This window comes from Boleophthalmus pectinirostris, unplaced genomic scaffold (assembly GCF_026225935.1).
Source record: "Boleophthalmus pectinirostris isolate CB_2022bp ecotype Guang Dong unplaced genomic scaffold, ASM2622593v1 HiC_scaffold_5, whole genome shotgun sequence".
NCBI lineage: Eukaryota > Metazoa > Chordata > Actinopteri > Gobiiformes > Gobiidae > Boleophthalmus > Boleophthalmus pectinirostris.
Window position 1 is genome coordinate 9,262,467 of NW_026571404.1, and position 22,893 is coordinate 9,285,359.

General features: G+C 41.1%; 1 protein-coding gene across 1 annotated transcript in view; it reads right to left on the bottom strand.

The window, feature by feature from the left end:
• The window catches only part of LOC110166333 (inositol polyphosphate-5-phosphatase A), a 485,134-nt gene that overhangs the window by 2,818 nt on the left and 459,423 nt on the right, over positions 1–22,893 (bottom strand). The window contains exons 13-15 of the mRNA XM_055162594.1: positions 19,291–19,402; positions 4,589–4,657; positions 586–673 (exon numbers count right to left, since the gene is read on the bottom strand). Coding sequence (XP_055018569.1) covers positions 593–673; positions 4,589–4,657; positions 19,291–19,402 — 262 coding nt within the window. The 3' untranslated portion in view covers positions 586–592. The remainder of the gene's footprint in view (positions 1–585; positions 674–4,588; positions 4,658–19,290; positions 19,403–22,893) is intronic.

Below are 22,893 nucleotides of genomic sequence, written 5' to 3' on the forward strand. Positions count from 1 at the left end.
TGGGACTAAATCGTGGGCCAAACTAAATATTTCTGCATGTTTTCTCTTCTTTCGAGATATGTAATGTTAAACCTTTTCTTATTAAAATAAACGTTTAATAATAGTTTTTGTTTAAACATTGAATCCAGAACAAGCAGAATATAAAATAATAACAAAATTTTAAATAAATAATGTCTCTATAGTCTATCTGTAGCCGGCGGGCCAGCTCTAATACATATTTGATATAATCTCGTGGGCCAAATATAATTATATCGCGGTCCAAATTTGGTCCCCGGGCCTAAATTTGACATGGCTTATCTAAAGGTAAATGTAAATGTTTCAAAAGGAATATTTGTTAAAAGAACGGGGGGACAAAACTAGTTTATTTAACACACTTTATTATAGATTTTGTGTTTTTGTTTTCACTTTTTAACCTGTAAAATCCTCAAGTCACTTTCAAAACCGAACGGTCCTTTTAAATGGTGTCACAAAAGCACTGAGTTGTTCTAGTGAAGTAAAAGAAAACAGAACTGAGCAAATCAAGAGAGTGAAAGAGACAAAGAGGGCGAGAATGGAAGTGTTATAGTAAAAAAAATGGATAGTTACCACAATATCACTGCACCACACAACACTTGTGCTTATTTGCATTAGGTTTACCTGCCCCCGCTGTTATTCGGAAGGACAGGAAGACAGGCTGCAGGGAGACGGACAGACAGAGGAGGTTAGACATTAGACTCTGACAAATGTTATCGATCCGCAAAATAAATTACAAGGGTTTACTTACAGGCATGCCAGCTAGAAATACAAACTGATGTGCTAAAATGACTGGAGATATTGAGCTGAACTGAATAGGCTGAAATAGTGTTGTCATAATAAAACTCAAATAATCAATGATAAAACTGGAATTGAAGGATACGCATTTGAGAAAGTATCGATATATAGTTTTTTTGAATGGTCAAGATCTTTGTGTAATAATAGGCCTATGTGTAAGATTAAAGAAACTACTAATATTTCCTGGTTTCCTTAGAATCAAAATCGAGTTTGAATTTGGAGTATTTTTAACTCTAGTCTAAATCTCATCCTTCACACTGATTATAACAATTGATTTTTTTTTTTTTTTGGCCTTTCAGAAGGAAACCTACAGAACACCATTCCAATCCATATTGAGATATTTATGACTGAGAGAGAGAAAGAGAGAGTGACGGAGATATAGAGAGGGAGGGATAGAGAGGAGGAAAGACAGAGAGGGAGAGACAAAGAGGGAGAGAGATAGAGAGGGAAAGAGAGAGACAAACAGAGAGAAAGAGAGGGAGGGAGAGACAGAGCAGGACAGAGAGAGAGAGAGAGAGAGGGGAAAAAAGAGAGAGAGACAGAAAAAGACAGAGGGAGGGAGATAGGGAGGGATAGAGAGAAAGACATAGAGGGAAAGAGAGAGAAGAGAGAGAAACAGAGTGGGAGAGAGAGAGAGAGAGAGAGAGAGAGAGACAGATGGGCAGAGACAGAGAGAGAGAGAGAGAGACAGAGGGAGAGAGAGAAGAGAGAGATGGAGAGAGAGAGAGACAGAGAAGAGAGAGACAGAAAGAGAGACAGAGAAAAAGAGACAGAGAGAGAGAGAGATAGAGGGATAGAGAGAAGAGACAGAGGGAGAGAGAGAGAGAGAGAGAGAGAGAACAGAGTGGAGAGAGAGAGAGAGAGAGAGAGAGACAGAGTGGGACAGAGAGAGACAGAGAGAGGAGAGAGAGAGAGAACAGAGAGGAGAGAGAGAGAGAGAGAGATGGAGAGAGAGAGACGGAGAGAGAGAGAGGAGAGGATAGAGAGGAGGAAAGAGAGAGAGGGAGAGAGACAGAGAAGAGGGAGAGAGATAGAGAGGGAAAGAGAGAGACAAACAGAGAGAAAGAGAGAGGGAGGGAGAGACAGAGCAGGACAGAGAGAGAGAGAGAGAGAGAGAGAGGGGAAAAAGAGAGAGAGACAGAAAAAGACAGAAGGGAGGGAGATAGGGAGGGATAGAGAGAAAGACATAGAGGGAAAGAGAGAGAAGAGAGAGAAACAGAGTGGAGAGAGAGAGAGACAGATGGGCAGAGACAGAGAGGGAGAGAGAGAGAGAGACAGAGGGAGAGAGAGAGAGACTGAGAGATGAGAGAGAGACAGAAAGAGAGAGAGACAACAGAGAGAGAGAAAAAGAGAGGGATAGAGAGACAGAGAGACAAAAACAGAGGGACAGAGAGAGACAGCGTGAGAGAGAGGGACAGAGAGATGGGCAGAGACAGAGAGGGAGAGGAGAGAGAGAGAGAGAGAGGAGAGAGAGAGAGAGAGAGAGAGAGAGAGAGAGAAGAGAGACAGAAAGAGAGAGAGACAACAGAGAGAGAGGGATAGAGAGACAGAGAGACAAAAAGAGAGGGACAGAGAGATGGGCAGAGACAGAGAGAGTGAGAGGGATAGAGAGAACGACAGAGTGAGAGAGACAGAGAGATGGGCAGAGACAGAGAGGGAGAGAGATAGACAGAAAGAGAAATAGAGAGTGAGAGAGAGAGGGCGAGAGAGGGGCAGCAACAGAGAGAGGGAGAGGGATAGAGAGAGACAGAGTAGAGAGAAGAGGAGAGAGAGGGTGAGAGAGGGGCAGAGACAAGAGGAGAGAGAGAGAGACAAAGATTCAGAGGGAAAGAGAGAGAGACTGAGAAGGAGAGAGAAAGCCAGAGAGGGAGAGCGAGAGAGAGGGTGGGAAAGGGAAACAGAGAGGGACGAGAGGGGGGGTTAGTGAGAGAGACAGAGAGATCGAAAGAGAGAGAAAGACAGAGAGAGAGAAAGAGAGAGAGCAGAGACTGTATTAAGTGAGCCCTTGTCCTGTTACGACTGCCCTGACTCGGAGGTTAAACTCACAGACCAGAGCAGCACATTTTTGTAGCTCGGCGCTAACTACGGCCGACATTTTTTTTAAACATGAGCGGCGGAGGTTTCAGCGCTGCCGTGTGCTGGCGGCGGTAGCGGCGTTAACAGTCAGTGTGCTAAGGGTCAGCTCTCGTGTACACTCCACCGTGAGTAATGATGAAAGAGACAAACCCGAGGCGCCCGGGTCCATCTGACACCGAACAAGCTCTACACATGGATTTAAAACGTAAAGAGACTGTACAGAGCAAAAAATGGAGTGTGAAATTGACTCTCACAGAATCAATTTCTCAGAGTTTATATGAGTCCAATCTGTTCTACGTGAATTAAGTAACAACTGGTCTAAAGTTCCCGTTTAACCCCGAAATCAAGAGTTATATTAACGGTTTGAGAGTAAACGGATAACACTTTGTAGGGTTATCCTGATTTAACTAAACAACTCGCAGAGGTGTTTTATTTTTACACTTTATTTTAGTTAATTTAAGGTGAAATTATGTACAAAAGTGGTTCAAACTGGTCTTCTCTCGCGGGAGTTTGAAGTGGTACGTGGAAAGTGCCAAATTAACACTAAGGGAAGATGAATTAACACTTGAAGTTGAATTAACACTAAAAGAAGTTGAATTAAAACTAGAGGAAGTTGAATTAACCCTACTGGAAGTTGAATTAACACTAAGGGAAGTTGAATTAACCCTACTGGAAGTTGAATTAACCCTACTGGAAGTTGAATTAACACTAAGGGAAGTTGAATTAACCCTACTGGAAGTTGAATTAACCCTAAAGAAAGTTGAATTAACACTAAGGGAAGTTGAATTAACACTAAGGGAAGTTGAATTAACACTAGTGGAAGGTGAATTACCCTACTGGAAGTTGAATTAACCCTAAGGAAAGTTGAATTAACACTAGTGGAAGTTGAATTAACACTAAGAGAAGATGAATTAACACTTGAAGTTGAATTAACACTAAAAGAAGTTGAATTAAAACTAGGGGAAGTTGAATTAACACTAGAGGAAGTTGAATTAACCCTACTGGAAGTTGAATTAACCCTAAAGAAAGTTGAATTAACACTAGAGGAAGTTGAATTAACACTAAGGGAAGTTGAATTAACACTACTGGAAGTTGAATTAACCCTAAGGAAAGTTGAATTAACACTAGGGGAAAGTGAATTAACACTACTGGAAGTTGAATCAACTTGAATCATATCAACTCAAATAAATAACTCAAACTCAAACCCACATTTAACTTTCAAATGGTTAAAATACCACTTTTTGTGTGAAAAACAACTCTGAAATATATCAATCTAAAGGGAGAGGAAGAGCGAGAGAGATAATAATATTGAGCAATATGGAGAATATCTTTTCATTTGTATTAATTGTTTGATGATATTGCCCAGTGTTTATGAATAGATTCAAGCTGAAATCACCGCTGACCCTTCGCAACTGACTGACCAAGCAACAACACACTGCACAGACATGAAGTGAATGTGTTTTGGTTCGACAAATGTTCTGATCAAATGGACACGTGAAGCAATGAAGCTGTGATGTAGATTCTTATATATGATTTAATGGTTAGTTTTGAGAATTTGACCAGGGCTGTACTGTATTGCTGGACAGAAAAAAACAAAAGTAATTATTTTGTCACCTAATGAAATACCTTAACTCAAATAAAAACTGGAAATAACATGGTAAAGAACACAATTATTTATATTTGTGGGGAGTTGTGGTGTTACCTTGTGGTCCCCCATGCAGACGTTGGGCCCAATGTTATCATACACTACTGACTTCTCATCATTTTCAGACTGAGGAGAAAAAAAAAAACACAGTTCACATGTTAAATCAATCACAAGAATCACTTTGTGGTCACATTTTATAATAAATACACAATTTACAGCATTAATAAAGAGTAAAGAAAGTGGACAAATCCTTTATTAAGAATGACAAAGGGGTTAAGGCAGACACATGTTTTATAATTTTACCTCGTGCCTGGACTAAAGCTTCTTTTATTTTAGAGTTTTGGTTTTTTGAATGATATTTTTTGTAAAGCAACCTCACTTTTTCATTGCTTAGTCATAAAATAAACTTTTACCAGTCCTACCAGCTCATCAAAAATAATGATATTTACTGCTTTTTATGAAGAAATACAATTAGTATTATGTGAGCCAGAGTGTTGGAGACGTGTGGAGACACTTTTTAAAATATTCCATCCAGTCCTTGTATTTGCAGAGGTCGCTGGTGCTAGGCTAGTGCATGTCAATGGCCATAGTTATTCTGCCACTAAAAACAGTCTTACCCACTCCACAAAACACCCGAAGCAAATCTATTATTACACCAGACTGTCGATGTGAATGTTTGTGTCAATAGAATAATTTCAGAAGTAAAACCAACTTTGCATTTGAAGGATTTATGTCTGAGCAGCAGTGAGTTGTACTTCTTGATAGAAAGTTTGGCAGCGGCGGACTGATATATGAGAAAATAGTCCCTCAACATGCGACGATTCATGCGATGTAAGGTTAGTTTTATTTCAAACATTATTCTATCGACACAAACATTTACATGGACAGTCTGGGGTAATAATAGATTTACTTCGGGTGTTTTGTGGAGTGGGTCAGACTGTTTGTAGTGGCAGGATAACTATGGCCATTGACATGCACTAGTCTAGCACCAGCGACCTCTGCAAATACAAGGACTGGATGGAATATTTAAAAAAGTGTCTCCACACGTCTCCAACACTCTGACCCACTAGGAAATGAGGTCCTATGTCCAAAAGAAAAGTATGAAAAATACGGTACTCCAAAATCCTTCATAATATGCACACATTTTATTTATTAAATGATAGGATTTCTGGAATTTAACCTTTAAAATTCTCAACATTTATCCAGGTATGGGACTAGCATAAAAATACACAAGTCTGTATGTACTCTACTTCTTTTTTTTTTTTTTTTTAATAGTACTTCAACCTTCAGAAGATAGAATATTTCATTAATAGCTTTGTTATAAAGTATCACAGTTGCCAATGTGAAATGAAATCCATGTGATGAATCCCATCATCCAACCCCTGGTTTAGTCCTGGTTTAGGCCTGTTTCAGTCTTGTTTTAGTCCTGGTTTAGTTCTGTTTTAGTCCTGGTTCAGGTTTCTTTTAGTCCTGGTTCATCCTGTTTTAGTCCTGGTTCAATCCTGTTTTAGTCCTGGTTGAGTCCTATTTTAGTCCTGTTTTAGTCCTATTTTAGTCCTGTTTTAGTCCTGTTTTAGGCCTATTTTAGTCCTAGTTTTAGTCCTGTTTTAGTCCTATTTTAGTCCAGTTTTAGTCCAGTTTTAGTCCTGGTTCAGTCCTGTTTTGGTCCTGTTTTAGTCCTATTTTAGTCCTGTTTTAGTCCAGTTTTAGTCCTGGTTCAGTCCTGTTTTGGTCCGGTTTTAGTCCTATTTTAATCCTGTTTTAGTCCTGGTTCAGTCCTGTTTTGGTCTTGTTTAAGTCCTGTTTTGAGTCCTTCTGGTTGAGTCAAATTTTTGTCCTGTTTTAGTCCTAGTTCAATCCTGGTTTAGTCCTCCTGTTTTAGTCCTGGTGCAGTCCTGGTTTAGACCTGTTTTGGTCCTGTTTTAGTCCTGGTTCAGCAATATCTCCATTATAAGTATCACAATTTCCAATGTGAAATGAAACCCATGGATATTTTGTAGTTTTGTTAAAGCAATTACAGAAACTTGAAGTAAAAGTTTTCCCATCTTCAAGAACATCAGTAACTCGTCTTTACGTTGCAGGTTGAATTCCCATGATTTATTCAAAACCAGCACAGTGAACGAACCAAACTCGGAAGCCCTCGTGTCCCACGTTCTGTCATTTCACATGAACACGTTTCTCTATCACTTTTAGACGCACAAAGAATCTATCCCAGTCAGATTATAAAGCAAATGTGAAAAAATCCCATCATCCTACACCTGGTTTAGTCGAATTTAACCTGTTTTAGTCCTGTTTTATCCTGGTCAGTTTTAGCCTGGTTTTAGTCTGTTTTAGTCATGGTTCACTCTGGTTTAGTCCTTTTTTTTTTATAGTCCTGATGTTTTTAAGTCCTGGTTAGTATCCAGTTTCCTGTTTTTAGGTCTGTTTTAGTCCTGGTTCAGTCCTGGTTTAGTTTTAGTCCTGTTTTAGTCCTGTTTTAGTCCTGGTTTAGTCCTGTTTTAGTTTCTGTTTTAGTCCTGGTTTTAGTCCTGTTTTAGTCTATTTTAGTCCGTTTTAGTCCTGGTTCAGTCCTGGTTCAGTCCTGTTTGGTCTGTTTAGTCCTGTTTTAGTCCTAGTTTTCATGTTTCCTGGTTTAGTCCTGGTTGAGTCCTATTTTTAGTCCTGTTTTCCTGTTTTAGCCTATTTTAGTGTTTGTCCTGTTTTTTGGTCTTGTTTTAAGTCCTGTTTAGTCCTTCTGGTTGAGTCCTGTTTTAGTCCTATTTTAGTCCTGGCTTGGTCCTGGTTCAGTCCTGTTTCAGTCCTAGTTCAAGTTTTAGCCCTGGTTCAGTTTTGGTTTAGTCCTGGTTGAGTCCTATTTTTAGTCCTTTAGTCCTGTTTTAGGTTTAGTTTAGTCCTGGTTTTAGTCCTGTTCTTTGAGTCCTATTTTAGTCCTATTTTAGTCCTGGTTCCGTCCTGTTTTGGTCTTGTTTAAGTCCTGTTTTACTCCTGGTTCAGTCCTGTTTCAGTCCTGTTTGAGTTCTGGTTCAGTAATAGCTTCATCATAAAGTATCACAGAAACCCATGGATATTTTGTAGTTCTGTTAAAGCAATTACAGAAACTTTAAGTTAAAGTTTTCCCATCTTCAAGAACATCGGTAACTCGTCTTTACGTTACTGGTTGAATTCCCACGATTTATTCAAAACCAAACTCGGAAAGCCCCCGTGTCCCACGTTCTGTCATTTCACATGAACACGTTTCTCTATCACTTTTAGACGCACAAAGAATCTATCCCCAGTCCAGTCAAAAAAAAAAAAAAAAAACCTCAAGCCTCCCGACGCAATCTGCCTCATCTTGAATTTAACCTTTAAATTTCTCAACATTTATCCAGGCATGGGACTAGCATAAAAATACACAAGTCTCTATGTATTCAGCTTCTTTTTTTTTCTTTTTTTTTTATAGTACTTCAACCTTCAGAAGATAAAATATTTTGTTAATAGCTTGATTATAAAGTATCACAGTTGCCAATGTGAAATGAAATCCATGTGATGAATCCCATCATCCTACACCTGGTTTTAGGCCTGTTTAAGTCCTGTTTTAGTCCTGGTTTCAGTCCTGGTTTAGTCCTGGTTTAGTCCTGTTTTAGTCCATGGTAGTCCTGGTTCAGTCCTTGTTTAGTCCTGTTTTTAGTCCTGTCCTTTAGGTCCTGTTTTAGGCCTATTTTAGTCCTGCTTTTGTCCTGGTTCAGTCCTGCTTTGGCCTTAAGTCCTGTTTTAGTACTTCTGGTTGAGTCCTATTTTAGTCCTGTTTTAGTCCTGGTTCAGTCCTGTTTTGGTCCTGTTTTAGTCCTATTTTAGTCCTGTTTTAGTCCTGTTTGGTTCAGTCCTGTTTTGGGCGTGTTTAATCCTGTTTTAGTCCTAGTTCAATCCTGTTTTAGCCCTGGTTCAGTTCTGGTTTAGTCCTGGTTGAGTCCTATTTTAGTCCTGTTTTAGGCCTATTTTAGTCAATTTTTAGTCCTGTTTTGGTCTTGTTTAAGTCCTGTTTTAGTCCTTCTGGTTGAGTCCTGTTTTAGTCCTATTTTAGTCCTGGTTTGGTCCTGTTGTCCTTTAGTCCTGGTTAGTCTTTGTTAGTCCTCCTGGTTGAGTCCTATTTTAGTCCTATTTTAGTCCTGGTTCCGTCCTGTTTTGGTCTTGTTTAAGTCCTGTTTTACTCCTGGTTCAGTCCTGTTTCAGTTCTGGTTCAGTAATAGCTTCATCATAAAGTATCACAGAAACCCATGGATATTTTGTAGTTCTGTTAAAGCAATTACAGAAACTTTAAGTTAAAGTTTTCCCATCTTCAAGAACATCGGTAACTCGTCTTTACGTTACTGGTTGAATTCCCACGATTTATTCAAAACCAAACTCGGAAGCCCCCGTGTCCCACGTTCTGTCATTTCACATGAACACGTTTCTCTATCACTTTTAGACGCACAAAGAATCTATCCCCAGTCCAGTCAAAAAAAAAATAAAAAAAACCTCAAGCCTCCCGACGCAATCTGCCTCATCTCGAATTTAACCTTTAAATTTCTCAACATTTATCCAGGCATGGGACTAGCATAAAAATACACAAGTCTCTATGTATTCAGCTTCTTTTTTTTTTTTTTTTTTATAGTACTTCAACCTTCAGAAGATAGAATATTTTGTTAATAGCTTGATTATAAAGTATCACAGTTGCCAATGTGAAATGAAATCCATGTGATGAATCCCATCATCCTACACCTGGGTTTTAGGGTTCCTGTTTTTATGGTTCCTGGTTTAGTCCTGTTTTAGTCAGTCCTGTTTCAGTCCCTTTTAGTCCTGGTTTTAGTCCTGTTTTAGTCCTGGTTTTAGTTCTTTTAGTCCTGGTTCAGTCCTGTTTTAGTCCTGTTTTAGTCCTTGGTTCAGTCTTTTGGTCCGTTTTAGTCCTTTTAGGTTTAGTCCTGGTTCAGTCCTGTTTTGGGTCCTGTTTTAAGTCCTGTTTTCAGTCCGTTTCAATCCTGTTTTAGCCCTGGTTCAGTTCTGGTTTAGTCCTGGTTGAGTCCTATTTTAGTCCTGTTTTAGGCCTATTTTAGTCCATTTTTAGTCCTGTTTTTTCCTGTTTTAGTCCTTTTAGTCCTGTTGGGTCCTGTTCCTTTGTTGTTAGGTTTAGTCCTAGTTTTTAGTCCTGTTTAGTCCTATTTTAGTCCTATTTTAGTCCTGGTTCCGTCCTGTTTTGGTCTTGTTTAAGTCCTGTTTTTACAGTCCTGTTTCAGTCCTGTTTGTTCAGTTCTGGTTCAGTAATAGCTTCATCATAAAGTATCACAGAAACCCATGGATATTTTGTAGTTCTGTTAAAGCAATTACAGAAACTTTAAGTTAAAGTTTTCCCATCTTCAAGAACATCGGTAACTCGTCTTTACGTTACTGGTTGAATTCCCACGATTTATTCAAAACCAAACTCGGAAGCCCCCGTGTCCCACGTTCTGTCATTTCACATGAACACGTTTCTCTATCACTTTTAGACGCACAAAGAATCTATCCCCAGTCCAGTCAAAAAAAAAAAAAAAAAAAACCTCAAGCCTCCCGACGCAATCTGCCTCGTCTTGGTCGAACTAAGTACTTTTTGAACATCCGCTTCCCCCTCCCCCCCCAACAGCGCCCCACGGTGGTCCGACGCTCCCACGCGCTCGGCTGTGTCCCATTTCCGAATCGACGCGAGAACGAAGCATATTGTGAAATCCAAATTAACTTCGCGCCGCCGCCGGGTCAGGTTTTTTTTTTTACCGCTACCTCAATCTACCTTTACAGACTACAAAAACGCGAGCTCCCAACCGAGATACATTCATCAAACGCGGCGTGGCTAACTCACAAAGGGTAGAAAGATGGCGGATTTTCGGCTTGCATAATCTCTCGACAGATAAACAAATTACCCGTAGGAGTTAGCGGCGAGAGGGAGAGGAAGCCGTGGCGCGCGCTTGGCTAAACATTCATTATCAGCGGTCCCAAGCTACCGCAACCTTTGGCGTGTTAGGGCTCGGCAAGCAGAAAATAACATGATGGCGAGGTAACCGAGCGAGGCATGATCGATGACGCCACACGCCGCGCTGTTTACGGCCCGGGGTTTGTGTGTGTGTGTGTGTGTGTCCGGGGAAAGGCAATCTGGACGCACACACGGCAGTTAGAGTCCCGTATTACAAGCAATTAGCCGTCGCGCGAGGGGGATGAGAGCAAATAAGAGGCCAGCTGTGAGAGGATCAGTCTCCCGACATCTCGAAACGGAGATGGGAGAGATCGTCGATGGTTTTCCTGGTTCAGTCCTGGTTCAGTCCTGGTTCAGTCCTCCTGGTTCAGTCCTGGTTCAGTCCTTTTTTAGTTATTTTTTTAGTTCTGGTTTAGTCCTGTTTTTGGCCTGTTTTAGTTTCGGTTCAGTCCTGGATCAGTCCTGTTTCAGTCCTGTTTTTGGCCTGTTTTAGTCTTCAGTTTTCAGTCTGTTTCAGTCCTGTTTTAGTCTTGTTTTAATCCCAGTTTAGTCCTGGTTTAGTCCTCTTTGTTCAAGCCTGATTTATTCCTGTTTTATTCCTGTTTTATTCCTGTTTTAGTCCTGATTTAGTCCTGTTTTAGTCCTGTTTTAGTCCTGTTTTAGTCCTGTTTTAGTCCTGTTTTAGTCCTGGTTTAGTCCTGGTATAATCCTGGTTTAGTCCTGATTTAGTCCTGGATCAGTCCTGTTTTAGTCTTTTTTTTAAATCTTGTTTTAGTCCTGGTTCAGTCCTGGTTCAGTCCTGTTTTTGTCCTGTCTTAGTCCCGGTTCAGTTGTGTTTTAGTCCCAGTTTAGTCCTGGTTTAGTCCTGTTTTAGTCCTGGTTGAGGCCTGGTTGAGTCCTGGTTCAGTCCTGTTTTAGTCTTGTTTCGGTCCTGGTTCAGTGCTATTTTAGTCCATATTTAGTCCTGTTTTTGGCCTGGTTTAGTCCTGTTTTGGTCCTGTTTTAGTCCTGGTTCAGTCCTGGTTTAGTCCTTTTTTAGTCCTGGTTCAGTCCTGTTTTGGCCTTGTTTAAGTCCTGTTTTAGTCCTGTTTTAGTCCTGGTTCAGTCCTGGTTCAGTCCTGGTTCAATCCTGTTTTAGTCTTGTTTCAGTCCTGGTTCAGTGCTATTTTAGTCCATATTTAGTCCTGTTTTTGGCCTGGTTTAGTCCTGTTTTGGTCCTGTTTTAATCCTGGTTCAGTCCTGGTTTAGTCCTAGTTCAATCCTGGTTTAGTCCTGTTTTAGTCCTGGTTCAGTCCTGGTTTAGTCCTATTTTAGTCCTTTTTTAGTCCTGGTTCAGTCCTGTTTTAGTCCTGGTTTAGTCCTGGTATAATCCTGGTTAGTCCTGATTTAGTCCTGGATCAGTCCTGTTTTAGTCTTTTTTTTAATCCTTGTTTTAGTCCTGGTTCAGTCCTGTTTTAGTCCTGTTTTTGTCCTGTCTTAGTCCCGGTTCAGTTGTGTTTTAGTCCCAGTTTAGTCCTGGTTTAGTCCTGTTTAGTCCTGGTTCAGTCCTGGTTGAGTCCTGGTTCAATCCTGTTTTAGTCTTGTTTCAGTCCTGGTTCAGTGCTATTTTAGTCCATATTTAGTCCTGTTTTTGGCCTGGTTTAGTCCTGTTTTAGTCCTGGTTCAGTCCTGGTTTAGTCCTATTTTAGTCCTTTTTTAGTCCTGGTTCAGTCCTGTTTTAGCCTGGTTTAGTCCTGTTTTAGTCCTAGTTCAATCCTGGTTCAGTCCTGTTTTAGTCCTGATTTAGTCCTAAGTGTAAAAAGTTATGTCACCAAATAAGGCCCAACTCTGTCCTTTTCTAACGGTTCTATGGTCTGTCCAGTGTCTTTAAATAAACTGTATTACGAGCAATTATTTGTCACGCGAGGGGGATGAGAGCAAACAGGAGGCCAGCTGTGAGAGGATCAGTCTCCCGGACATCTCGAAACGGAGATGGGAGATATCGTCGATGAAAGGGGTTACGGGGGGGATTGTTGAAACGAGTTTACTGTGGCGGTGGTAATTGAGACGGGAGAGTCAATACGAGATCTAAGAAATTAAGATATGTGTGATGATAGACTGTAGTGGGGATTTTTTTATTTGATTCGTGATGTTATTGATGTGATGAATTCCATCCTCCTACCCCTGGTTTAGTTCTGTTTTAGTCATGTTTTAGTCCTGTTGTTTTGGGTCTTGTTTAAGTCCTGTTTTAGTCCTAGTTCAGGCCTGTTTTAGTCCTGTTTTAGTTCTGGTTTATTCTTGGTTTAGTCCTGGTTTTGTCCCGTTTTAGTCCTGTTTTAGTCCCGGTTTGGTCTTGGTTCAGTCCCGGTTCAGTCTTCCTGGTTTTATCCTGGTTTAATCCTGGTTTAGTCCCGGTTTAGACCTGGTTCAGGCCTGTTTTAGTCCTGTTTTAGTCCTGGTTTTGTCCTGGTTTAGACCTGGCTCAGGCCTGTTTTAGTCCTGTTTTAGTTCTGTTTTAGTTCTGTTTTAGTCCTGTTTTAGTTCTGGTTTAGTCCTGGTTTAGTCCTGTTTTAGTCCTGGTTTCGTCCTGGTTTAGTCCTGGTTTAGTCCTGGTTTCCTGGGTCCTGGTTTGGTCTTGGTTTAGTCCCTGGTTTCAGTCCTCCTGGTTCCTGGTTTAAGACCTGTTTTAGTCCTCCTGGTTTAGAGTCCTGGATTAGACCTGGTTTAGTCCTGGTTTAGTTTAGTCCTCCTGGTTTAGAGTCCTGGTTTAGTCCTGGTTTAGACCTGGTTTAGTCCTGGTTTAGTCCTGGTTTAGTTTGTTTCCTGGTTTAGTCCTGGTTTAGACCTGGTTTAGTCCTGGTTTAGACCTGGTTTAGACCTGGTTTAGTCCTGGGAGTCCTGGTTTAGACCTGGTTTAGTCCTGGTTTAGTCCTGGTTTAGTCCTGGTTTAGACCTGGTTTACCTGGTTTACCTGGTTTAGACCTGGTTTAGTCCTGGTTTAGACCTGGTTTAGTTTAGACCTGGTTTAGACCTGGTTTACCTGGTTTACCTGGTTTAGACCTGGTTCAGTCTGTAGTCTCAGTTTAAGTCATTATTATTATTTCCATTATTGAAAACTGAAAAAAATAATTGTCAACCATTTTTTAAATTTTTAACTTTTTAAATTTTTTTATTTATTTATTTTTTTATTTTGAAAAACAAATGAAGGAATGATACACAGATTCCCCTTTTACACAAACCAGTCTTAAGTGTAAAAAGTTTCCTTACCAAATAAAGCCTCACTCTGTGTTTTCTATCGGCTCTGGGGCTTCTCCTGTGTCTTTAACTGTAATGAAATGTATTGGGGCCTGGGAAGAAAGCGGAGGAAGGAATTGCTCATTTGTCCCGAACAAAAGAAAGACAAACTTCCTGAGTGGTCTCCCGCTGGGGGCCGTTAGTCCACAATACCCCCCGGCCCACCCCCCCGCCTCACATCTGCACCACAATGACGCCATGTAACCGAGCCTTATTCAGCAAATTAACTTGATGTGTTATAAAATTAATGACCTCAAACACCAGCGACTATAATGGTGATGAGGCTGTCGAATTAGCCTTGGCTTTGAGTTGTCAATCTGCGGCGGGATTTATGGGCTGGTTCTATGTAAATGACCGTTTTGCACCGAATTCACAAGATTCAGCTGGTGTCTCAATTAAGGCAGGACCGAAACTGATTTAACAAAGCTCTGTTAATGATCTTACAAAAGGAAATGTCTGTAGAATCTGTTATTAGAGTTCGCTTTGCAAATGTGCCCCGCTTCATCTGATCATTTATTTATTTATTTATATCATTTTTGAGATCTGGTTTACATTGACATCGCCAGAAAAGTCACAGTTTCACATTTCTACAAGTGGCGACTATGGAAACTGCTGTCCTAAGATAATCCGTGTATCATTCGTTCATTTGTTTTTCAAAATAAAAACCAAAAATTAGAAAACAAAACAAAATAAAAATTGTCTTCATTATTTGTCTCCAAAGCCAAAATGAAAAAGCGGATAATGATTTGTTTTTTTAGTTTTTGATTTTGAACCAGGTTTAAAAGGAAACCATACTGAACCAGGACTGGACTGAACCAGGACTGAACCAGGACTGAACCAGGACTGAACCAGGACTGAACCAGGACTAACCAGGAAACCAGGACTGAACCAGGACTCTAAACCAGGACTGAACCAGGACTGAACCAGGAACCAGGACTCTGAACCAGGTCTAAACCAGGACTGAACCAGGTCTAAACCAGGACTGAACCAGGTCTAAACCAGGACTGAACCAGGACTGAACCAGGACTGAACCAGGACTGAACCAGGAACCAGGTCTAAACCAGGACTGAACCAGGTCTAAACCAGGTCTGAACCAAAACCAGGACTGAACCAGGTTCTAAACCAGGACTGAACCAGGTCTAAACCAGGTCTAAACCAGGACTGAACCAGGTCTAAACCAGGACTGAACCAGGTCTAAACCAGGACCCGGTCTCCAGTCTCAGGTCTAGTCCTTGTCTCAGTCCCGGTCTCATCCCATTCTCAGTCCTGGTCTCGGTCATGGTCTCAGTCTCGGCCCCGGACTGGTTCTTGTCTCAGTCCCGGTCTGGTCCTTGTCTCAGTCCTGGTCCCGTCCCAGTCTGGTCCTTGTCTCAGTCCTTGTCTCAGTCCTGGTCTCGTCCCGGTCTGGTCCTTGTCTCAGTCCCTGGTCTCGTCTCAGTCTGGTTCTTGTCTCAGTCCTTGTCTCAGTCCTGGTCTCGTCTCAGTCTGGTCCTTGTCTCAGTCCTGGTCTCGTCTCAGTCTGGTCCTTGTCTCAGTCCTGGTCTCGTCCCGGTCTGGTCCTTGTCTCAGTCCTGGTCTCGTCCCGGTCTGGTCCTTGTCTCAGTCCTTGTCTCAGTCCTGGTCTCGTCCCAGTCTGGTCCTTGTCTCAGTCCTGGTCTCGTCTCAGTCTGGTTCTTGTCTCAGTCCTGGTCTCGTCCCGGTCTGGTCCTTGTCTCAGTCCTGGTCTCCCGGTCTTGTCCTTGTCTCAGTCCTTGTCTCAGTCCTGGTCTCGTCCTCAGTCTGGTCCTTTGTCTCAGTCCTGGTCTCTCAGTCTGGTCTTGTCTCAGTCCTGGTCTCGTCCCCTGGTCCTTGTCTCAGTCCTGGTCTCGTCTCAGTCTGGTTCTTGTCTCAGTCTGGTCTCGTCCCGGTCTGGTCCTTGTCTCAGTCCTGGTCTCGTCCCGGTCTTGTCCTTGTCTCAGTCCTTGTCTCAGTCCTTGTCTCAGTCCTTGTCTCAGTCTCAGTCCCGGTCTGGTGCTTGTCTCAGTCCTGGTCCCGTCCCAGTCTGGTCCTTGTCTCAGTCCTTGTCTCAGTCCTGGTCTCGTCCCAGTCTGGTCCTTGTCTCAGTCCTGGTCTCGTCTCAGTCTGGTCCTTGTCTCAGTCCTTGTCTCAGTCCTGGTCTCGTCCCGGTCTGGTCCTTGTCTCAGTCCTGGGTCTCGTCTCAGTCTGGTTCTTGTCTCAGTCCTGGTCCGTCCCGGTCTGGTCCTTGTCTCAGTCCTGGTCTCAGTCCTGGTCTCAGTCCTGGTCTCGTCCCGGTCTCAGTCTCGGTCTCAGTCCCGGTCTGATCTCGGTCTCAGTTCTGGTCTCAGTCCTGACGAGATGAATATTATGAAAACACAGATTGTCCATGTCATGATGATTCTATTTTGCGTTAAACCTGTAAACAACTTTATTTTAGCTTTTGTTTTTAAGAGTTTGCCACAACAAAATCATCAACCTCATTTAACCGAGCTCAGACGAACCCAGTTAAAACTTAAATTCATGCACAATGTCCCCAAAGCGACGATTAACCGCTCTTCATTTTGACGGCGCACGTTCAACTCCGTCTCCTGGTTTGACACAATCCTCGTGAGCAGACTTTGGCCTGGGGACAGCACAGACAGAGGAGAGCAGCAGATTGGCTGAGGGGGCCAGTGTTCGGAGGGATTTGAACCAAAGAAGAGGCTTAATGAAGAAACGGGGCCCGATCTAACTCTATAAGGGCCCGCGTGTATAAACTGTTCAAATGGACCAAACGCTTAACTCTGCAAACGAATATTCAAATTCATTTCATCCTCCATCTGCGCACTGACAGACGGCACCAGGCAATTACAGGGAAGGAGGTGAGGTTACGGTGGGCGACGAGCAGCGGTGAGCAGCCAGAACGTCATGGGTTTGATCCTCATATAGAAAACTTACATGTGGAGCAGTGTTGGGAATGTTACTTTTAAAATGTGTTCCCCTACAGATTACAGATTACAGACCCCAAAATGTAGTTTGTAACGTAATCCATTAAATTACTTAAAGGGAGTAACGTAATCTGAATACTTTGGATTACTTGAGTTGCTGTAGAGAAGCAAAGACGAGGAAATCTTCACTTAAGTTTGCTAAAAGACAATAAAAAAAAAAAGCCCGGTCTTTACTAAAACATATTAAAAATATTATTGATAGGAGGAGGAGACACGTCCACGCAGCATGGTTTAGTCCTGTTAAATCCAGTTTTAGGCCTGGTTTAGTCTTGGTTTAGTCCTGGTTTAGAGTCCTGGTTTAGTCCTGGTTTTAGACCTGGTTTATCTGGTTTTAGTCCTGGTTTAGTCCTGGTTTAGACCTGGTTTTAGTCCTGCTTTAGTCCTGCTTTAGTCCTGCTTTAGTCCTGGTCTTAGTCCTGCTTTAGTCCTGCTTTAGTCCTGGTTTAGACCAGGTTTAGAACTGGTTTGGACCTAGTTTAGACCAGGTTCAGAACTGGTTTGGACCTGGTTTTAGACCTGGTTTTAGACCTGGTTTTAGTCCTGGTTTTAGTCCTGGTTTAGACCTGGTTTTTAGTCCTGCTTAAATCCTGCTTTAGTCCTGGTTTAGACCTGGTTTAGACCTGGTTTAGACCTGGTTTTAATCCTGCTTTAGTCCTGGTTTAGTCCTGGTTTAGTCCTGGTTTAGTCCTGGTTTTAATCCTGCTTTAGTCCTGGTTTAGACCTGGTTTTAATCCTGCTTTAGTCCTAGTTTAGTCCTGCTTTAGTCCTGGATTAGTCCCAGTTTAGTCCTGGTTTAGTCCTGGTTTAGTCCTGGTTTCGACCTAGTTTAGACCAGGTTTAGAACTGGTTTTAGACCTGGTTTAGTGTTCGGCAATGAGTGGAATTATCGGGAAAAAAAAAAAAAAGGGGGAATAGTCCAAAATGTGAAAACAGGAAAATACCACCGTGTAATCCATTTATTTCAACAAAGTAACTGTAATCCAATTACCACTCACTGAAACAGTAACTGTAACTGAATACAGTTACTTATAATTTGTACTCTGATTATGTAACTCTAGTACATGTAATCTGTTACTGCCCAACACTGATGTGGAGTTTGCGTGATCTCCAGATGTCTGCACAGGGTTTTCTGTTTACAATTAGTCAGTTAGTTGATTTTATTGATCTTGTATAGTGGAATTCTGTTTCCTGTTTATAGTCGACATGCTACAGATACACTGATCTTTTTTTATCACTCTAAAACTGATGAATAGGTGGAGGATGTACAGTTTGATTAGCTCAGAATGATGTGTGTATCATGATGAATAAAGTACTCCTTATAAGATTTAAAAACTAAATATTGATAATAACTTTGGATAATCTGCCCAAGAAGTGTTCCCAAAGACAACATGCTGAATTCAGAATTAATTCATTCAAAACTAACTTTTTAACCATTGTCCGTCACTTGGACAATTGTTTGTATCATGTAGCACTTCTGTTTTGTTTATGAAATTGACAATATAGATAACTTTATTTATATTTATATTATTTTGGGATGAATAATGATCAATGCTGAGCAGGAACACAATTACAAGGTCTAAAGGAGGTCTAAAACAGGACTGGACCAGAAATAAAACAGGAATGGACCAGGTCTGAACCAGGTCTATACCAGGTCTAAACAGGGTCTAAAACAGGTCTAGACCAGGTCTAACCCACGACTGGACCAGAACTAAACCAGGTCTAAACCAGGATTAAACCAGGACTAAACCAGGTCTAAACCAGGATTAAACCAGGATTAAACCAGGTCTAAACCAGGTCTAAAACCAGGTCTAAACCAGGTCTAAACCAGGTCTAAAACCAGGACTGAACCAGAACTAAAACAGGTCTAAAACAGGACTGAACCAGAACTAAGGTCTAAACCAGGACTGAACCAGATCTAACCCAGGACTGGACCAGAACTAAACCAGGTCTAAACCAGGACTGAATCAGGTCTAACCCAAGTCTATACCAAGTCTATACCAGGTCTATACCAGGTCTAAAACAGGATTGGACCAGAACTAAAACAGGTCAAAAACAGGACTGAACCAGAACTAAGGTCTAAACCAGGACTGAACCAGATCTAACCCAGGACTGGACCAGAAATAACCCAGGTCTAACCCATGTCTAAACCATGTCTAAAACAGGACTGGACAAGAACTAAACCAGCTCTAAATCAAGAATGAACCAGGTCTAAACCAAGTCTAAAATAGGTCTAAACCAGGTCTACACCAGGACTGAACCAGGTCTAAAACAAATGTGAAATACAATATCTGCACTGCTCTATCACTGCAGACCAAGAACACATAAAAACAGCAGTTTTAACCTAGTTGCCAACTTCTCACAATTTGTCCACTTCCGTAATGTCCTAACTCCTTTATCAATTGAAATTCCACTCACTATCAGATACAGAAATTAGAGAATTAGATCATATCTGCTTTATTTAATTTACGTATCAGTGGTCAGTATATTTGTCTTTTATTTGAGCTGTGAGGAGGTGAGTAAAGATCATTTGTCTGAATAAAAATTACCTTTGAAACCAGGTCTCTTGCGGAGAAAGACATGACGATTCGATCACACCAGGCGGGGCATCTGGTGTTCATGTACTGCTTGCCCTGGCTGCTGTCTTCACTGTACGGATAGCTGCGGGGGATCAAAAAGAGCAAATTTGAGTTCACTTCAAATATATTTACTCATGACCAATATAATCTCAGGAGCTTGACAGAAATCTGGACAAATCCTTTGTTTGGTGCATAGAGCATTTGGCAGGAGTGAGACGCACAGTGGAAATCCATGTACTTGGAGAAACCGCAATGAACGAGATGTGAAAATGTGGCCCATAAAAGATCCCAGATACTCGTCTTTATTGGTCTCTCGGCAAAAACCAACCAACTAACTTACTGCTTTAGTCCCAAGACAAATCAGACCATTTCAGGAAAGGTTTCTTGATCACAAAAACGCACACAACCAACTAAAATATGATTGAATTCAAGAATAATTGAGATGTGACGTTATCCAAATCTCACAGTACGATATTTTTTGCGATATTTTGGAAAATAGAATTGTAGATGAGACACTTATTGGTTTTAAAATACCTTGACAAGACTTTGGTGCAAATCAATACTGTCATAATCCCAAGAATTTAAGTAAAAAACACATTTCTTCATATTGTCTGCAAGACAGGAATCATGGGATATGTAGTGCTCTATGTTTATTACCTTTCGCTACTATAAAACAATGCATTTAAACAAAAAGACGTAATTCGATAATGTGACGGCCCACGATTTTAGACTTAGACAAACTTTATTGATCCACAAGGAAGATTACTTGGACACAGTAGCTCACACATCACATTACACTAACAAAGAGTAAAAAATATAAAAATGGTAATATACTTCTAAATACATATCAATAATAATCATTTTTAAAAACAAGCAATTATTGTGAGAACTTTGACAATAAAATATCAATGATATTTTGTTTATTGTTACATCCCTGATGCATAATAGGTAATTGTCATGATATTAAAATTCCAAACTTAATTGTGATACTCAAGAATAGGTTTGATAATCCAAATTAATATTGATTAGCCAGACCATGCACCGACCAATCAGCAAAGAGCCATATATTCTGCATAAACATCTGTGTATATTGTGTATATTTCATTGTGAAGTACAGTGTAATCTACAGGTTTCAGATGGCATTGCAGCATAGACCAATATTATTTAATACTGATGGGGAGCAGGTAAAATTTATATTGTTCAACTGCTTATTTTTATTGTAATATAGTATGGTCTGGAGTTTAGTCAATAATAGAAATGATCAGGTTCTATATTTAGGAATTTACAATGTACAATCAATTAGCCTGAGTCATCAGCCAGTTTCACTTTGTGGAAACCGTCTGACCTCGCAGCATTAGGATTCGTTCGCTCGACGGTAGGTGGGTACTTTTTTCATTTAACCAATCGCTGCTATTTGGTCGTGACGAATGTAATGCACCAAATCTCATACGAATAAGAGCAATAACGTCTTTCCCCTTGATAAAATTCATCAAACATTCTCTTTGTTCTGGCTTTAAATCCTGGATCTCGGGAATCGTTGCCAACACAGAATGTCTGTCTTCGTCTACATCCATCTCGACCGCTTTGTTTACTGTTGTGTTGTACCACAAAAGGGACACAGACAGGCGCTTGAGTTTGACGTCGTGGCTTCACAGCTCTTCACTGATTGGCCGGTGCGCTGTCTACAACTACGAGGTTCTTGCAAATCATCTAGTGTATTCTGATTCCTGACCTAGTCGCTGGAGAGAAATTAAATTGAGTGGAGGCCTCAAAATACCTCAAGATCTGCAGATGTGTTCCCGGTCAATATCAAAACCCATTGTCCCTGGGCACTGGGTCAAAAGCAGAGAACAAAAAATATATCTTAACCTAATGGAAATGTAACAATAATTTTCTCCCCATTATCAGCCGAACTAAAACAGGACTGAACCAGGACTAAACCAGGACTGATCCAGGACTAAACTAGGACTAAAACAGGACTCAATCAGGAGGACTAAAACAAGACTAAACCATGACTAAAACAGGACTAAAAAAGGACTGAACCAGGACTAAAACGGAACTAAAACAGGACCGAACCAGGACTAAACCGGAACTAAAACAGGACTGAACCAGGACTAAACCAGGACTGATCCAGGACTAAACTAGGACTAAAACAGGACTCAATCAGGAGGACTAAAACAAGACTAAACCATGACTAAAACAGGACTAAAACAGGACTGAACCAGGACTAAAACGGAACTAAAACAGGACCGAACCAGGACTAAACCAGGACTAAACCGGAACTAAAACAGGACTGATCCAGGACTAAAACAGGACTAAAACCAGGACCAAAACAGGATTAAAACAGGACTAAAACAGGACTGAAACAGGACTGATCCAGGACTAAACCAGAACTAAAACAGGGCTCAATCAGGAGGACAAAAACAGGACTAAACCAGGACTAAAACAGGACTAAACCAGGACCGAACCAGGACTAAACCAGGACTAAACCGGAACTAAAACAGGACTGAACCAGGACTAAAACAGGACTAAAACCAGGACCAAAACAGGACTAAAACAGGACTAAAACAGGACTGAAACAGGACTGATCCAGGACTGATCAGGACTAAAACAGGACTCAATCAGGAGGACTAAAACAGGACTAAACCAGGACTAAAACAGGACTAAACGGAACTAAAACAGGACCGAAACCAGGACTAAACCAGGACAAACTGGAACTAAAACAGGACTGAATCAGGACTAAAACAGGACTAAAACCAGGACTAAAACAGGACTAAAACCAGGACCAAAACAGGACTAAACAGGACTAAAACAGGACTCAATCAGGACTAAAACAGGACTAAACCATGACTAAACCAGGACTAAACCAGGTCTAAATCAGGACTAAGTCAGTAGCCACAGCTGATCAGTTCATTTTTTTCGCATGAGTAAGAGTTGAACCTGTGACCCTGTGGTTGAAAGGGAAGCGCTTAGCAACAGAACAAATTATATGATCTATTTACAGCTTATTGGATTAAAGATAAATGTCTAAAAACTTCTCTTGTTTTTCCAGTAGAGCACACAGTGTAACTACAAATGAACACCTCATATCTTGAACGTTATAAAAGACTACACACGGCCTGACAACACTATAACAGTCTTGTAAATCTTCCTAAATTAGATTTACAAGGCGAGATTACAAAGATTTTCTAATTAAACTAAAATGATGGCAGAGTAAAAGGAGCTACGGGAAAGCTATTAAGAGTTAATGAACAAAATGAAGGAGAATCACTATTGACATCTTTATGAGTAAGATCTATGAGACGGAGATCACTGCGTTCTCCATAGAAACAGCAGGTTCATTACAAAGACCAGCGTGGGGCTAATCTTTCATTCAACACTCGGATGGCTCAATCAGGGATGGGCTCCTCTGCCAACTGAACACAGGCCGTGGAGAGGATTGGGAAACAACTGGGACGCAGCAGAAACAGATTCCATACGTCACTTCTAATGGCTTCAGTTCCATAATATTTGTCTTTTCACAGGTATTTTCCGGTCATTAAATGGTCTATTTTTGAACTTTCTTCACAAATA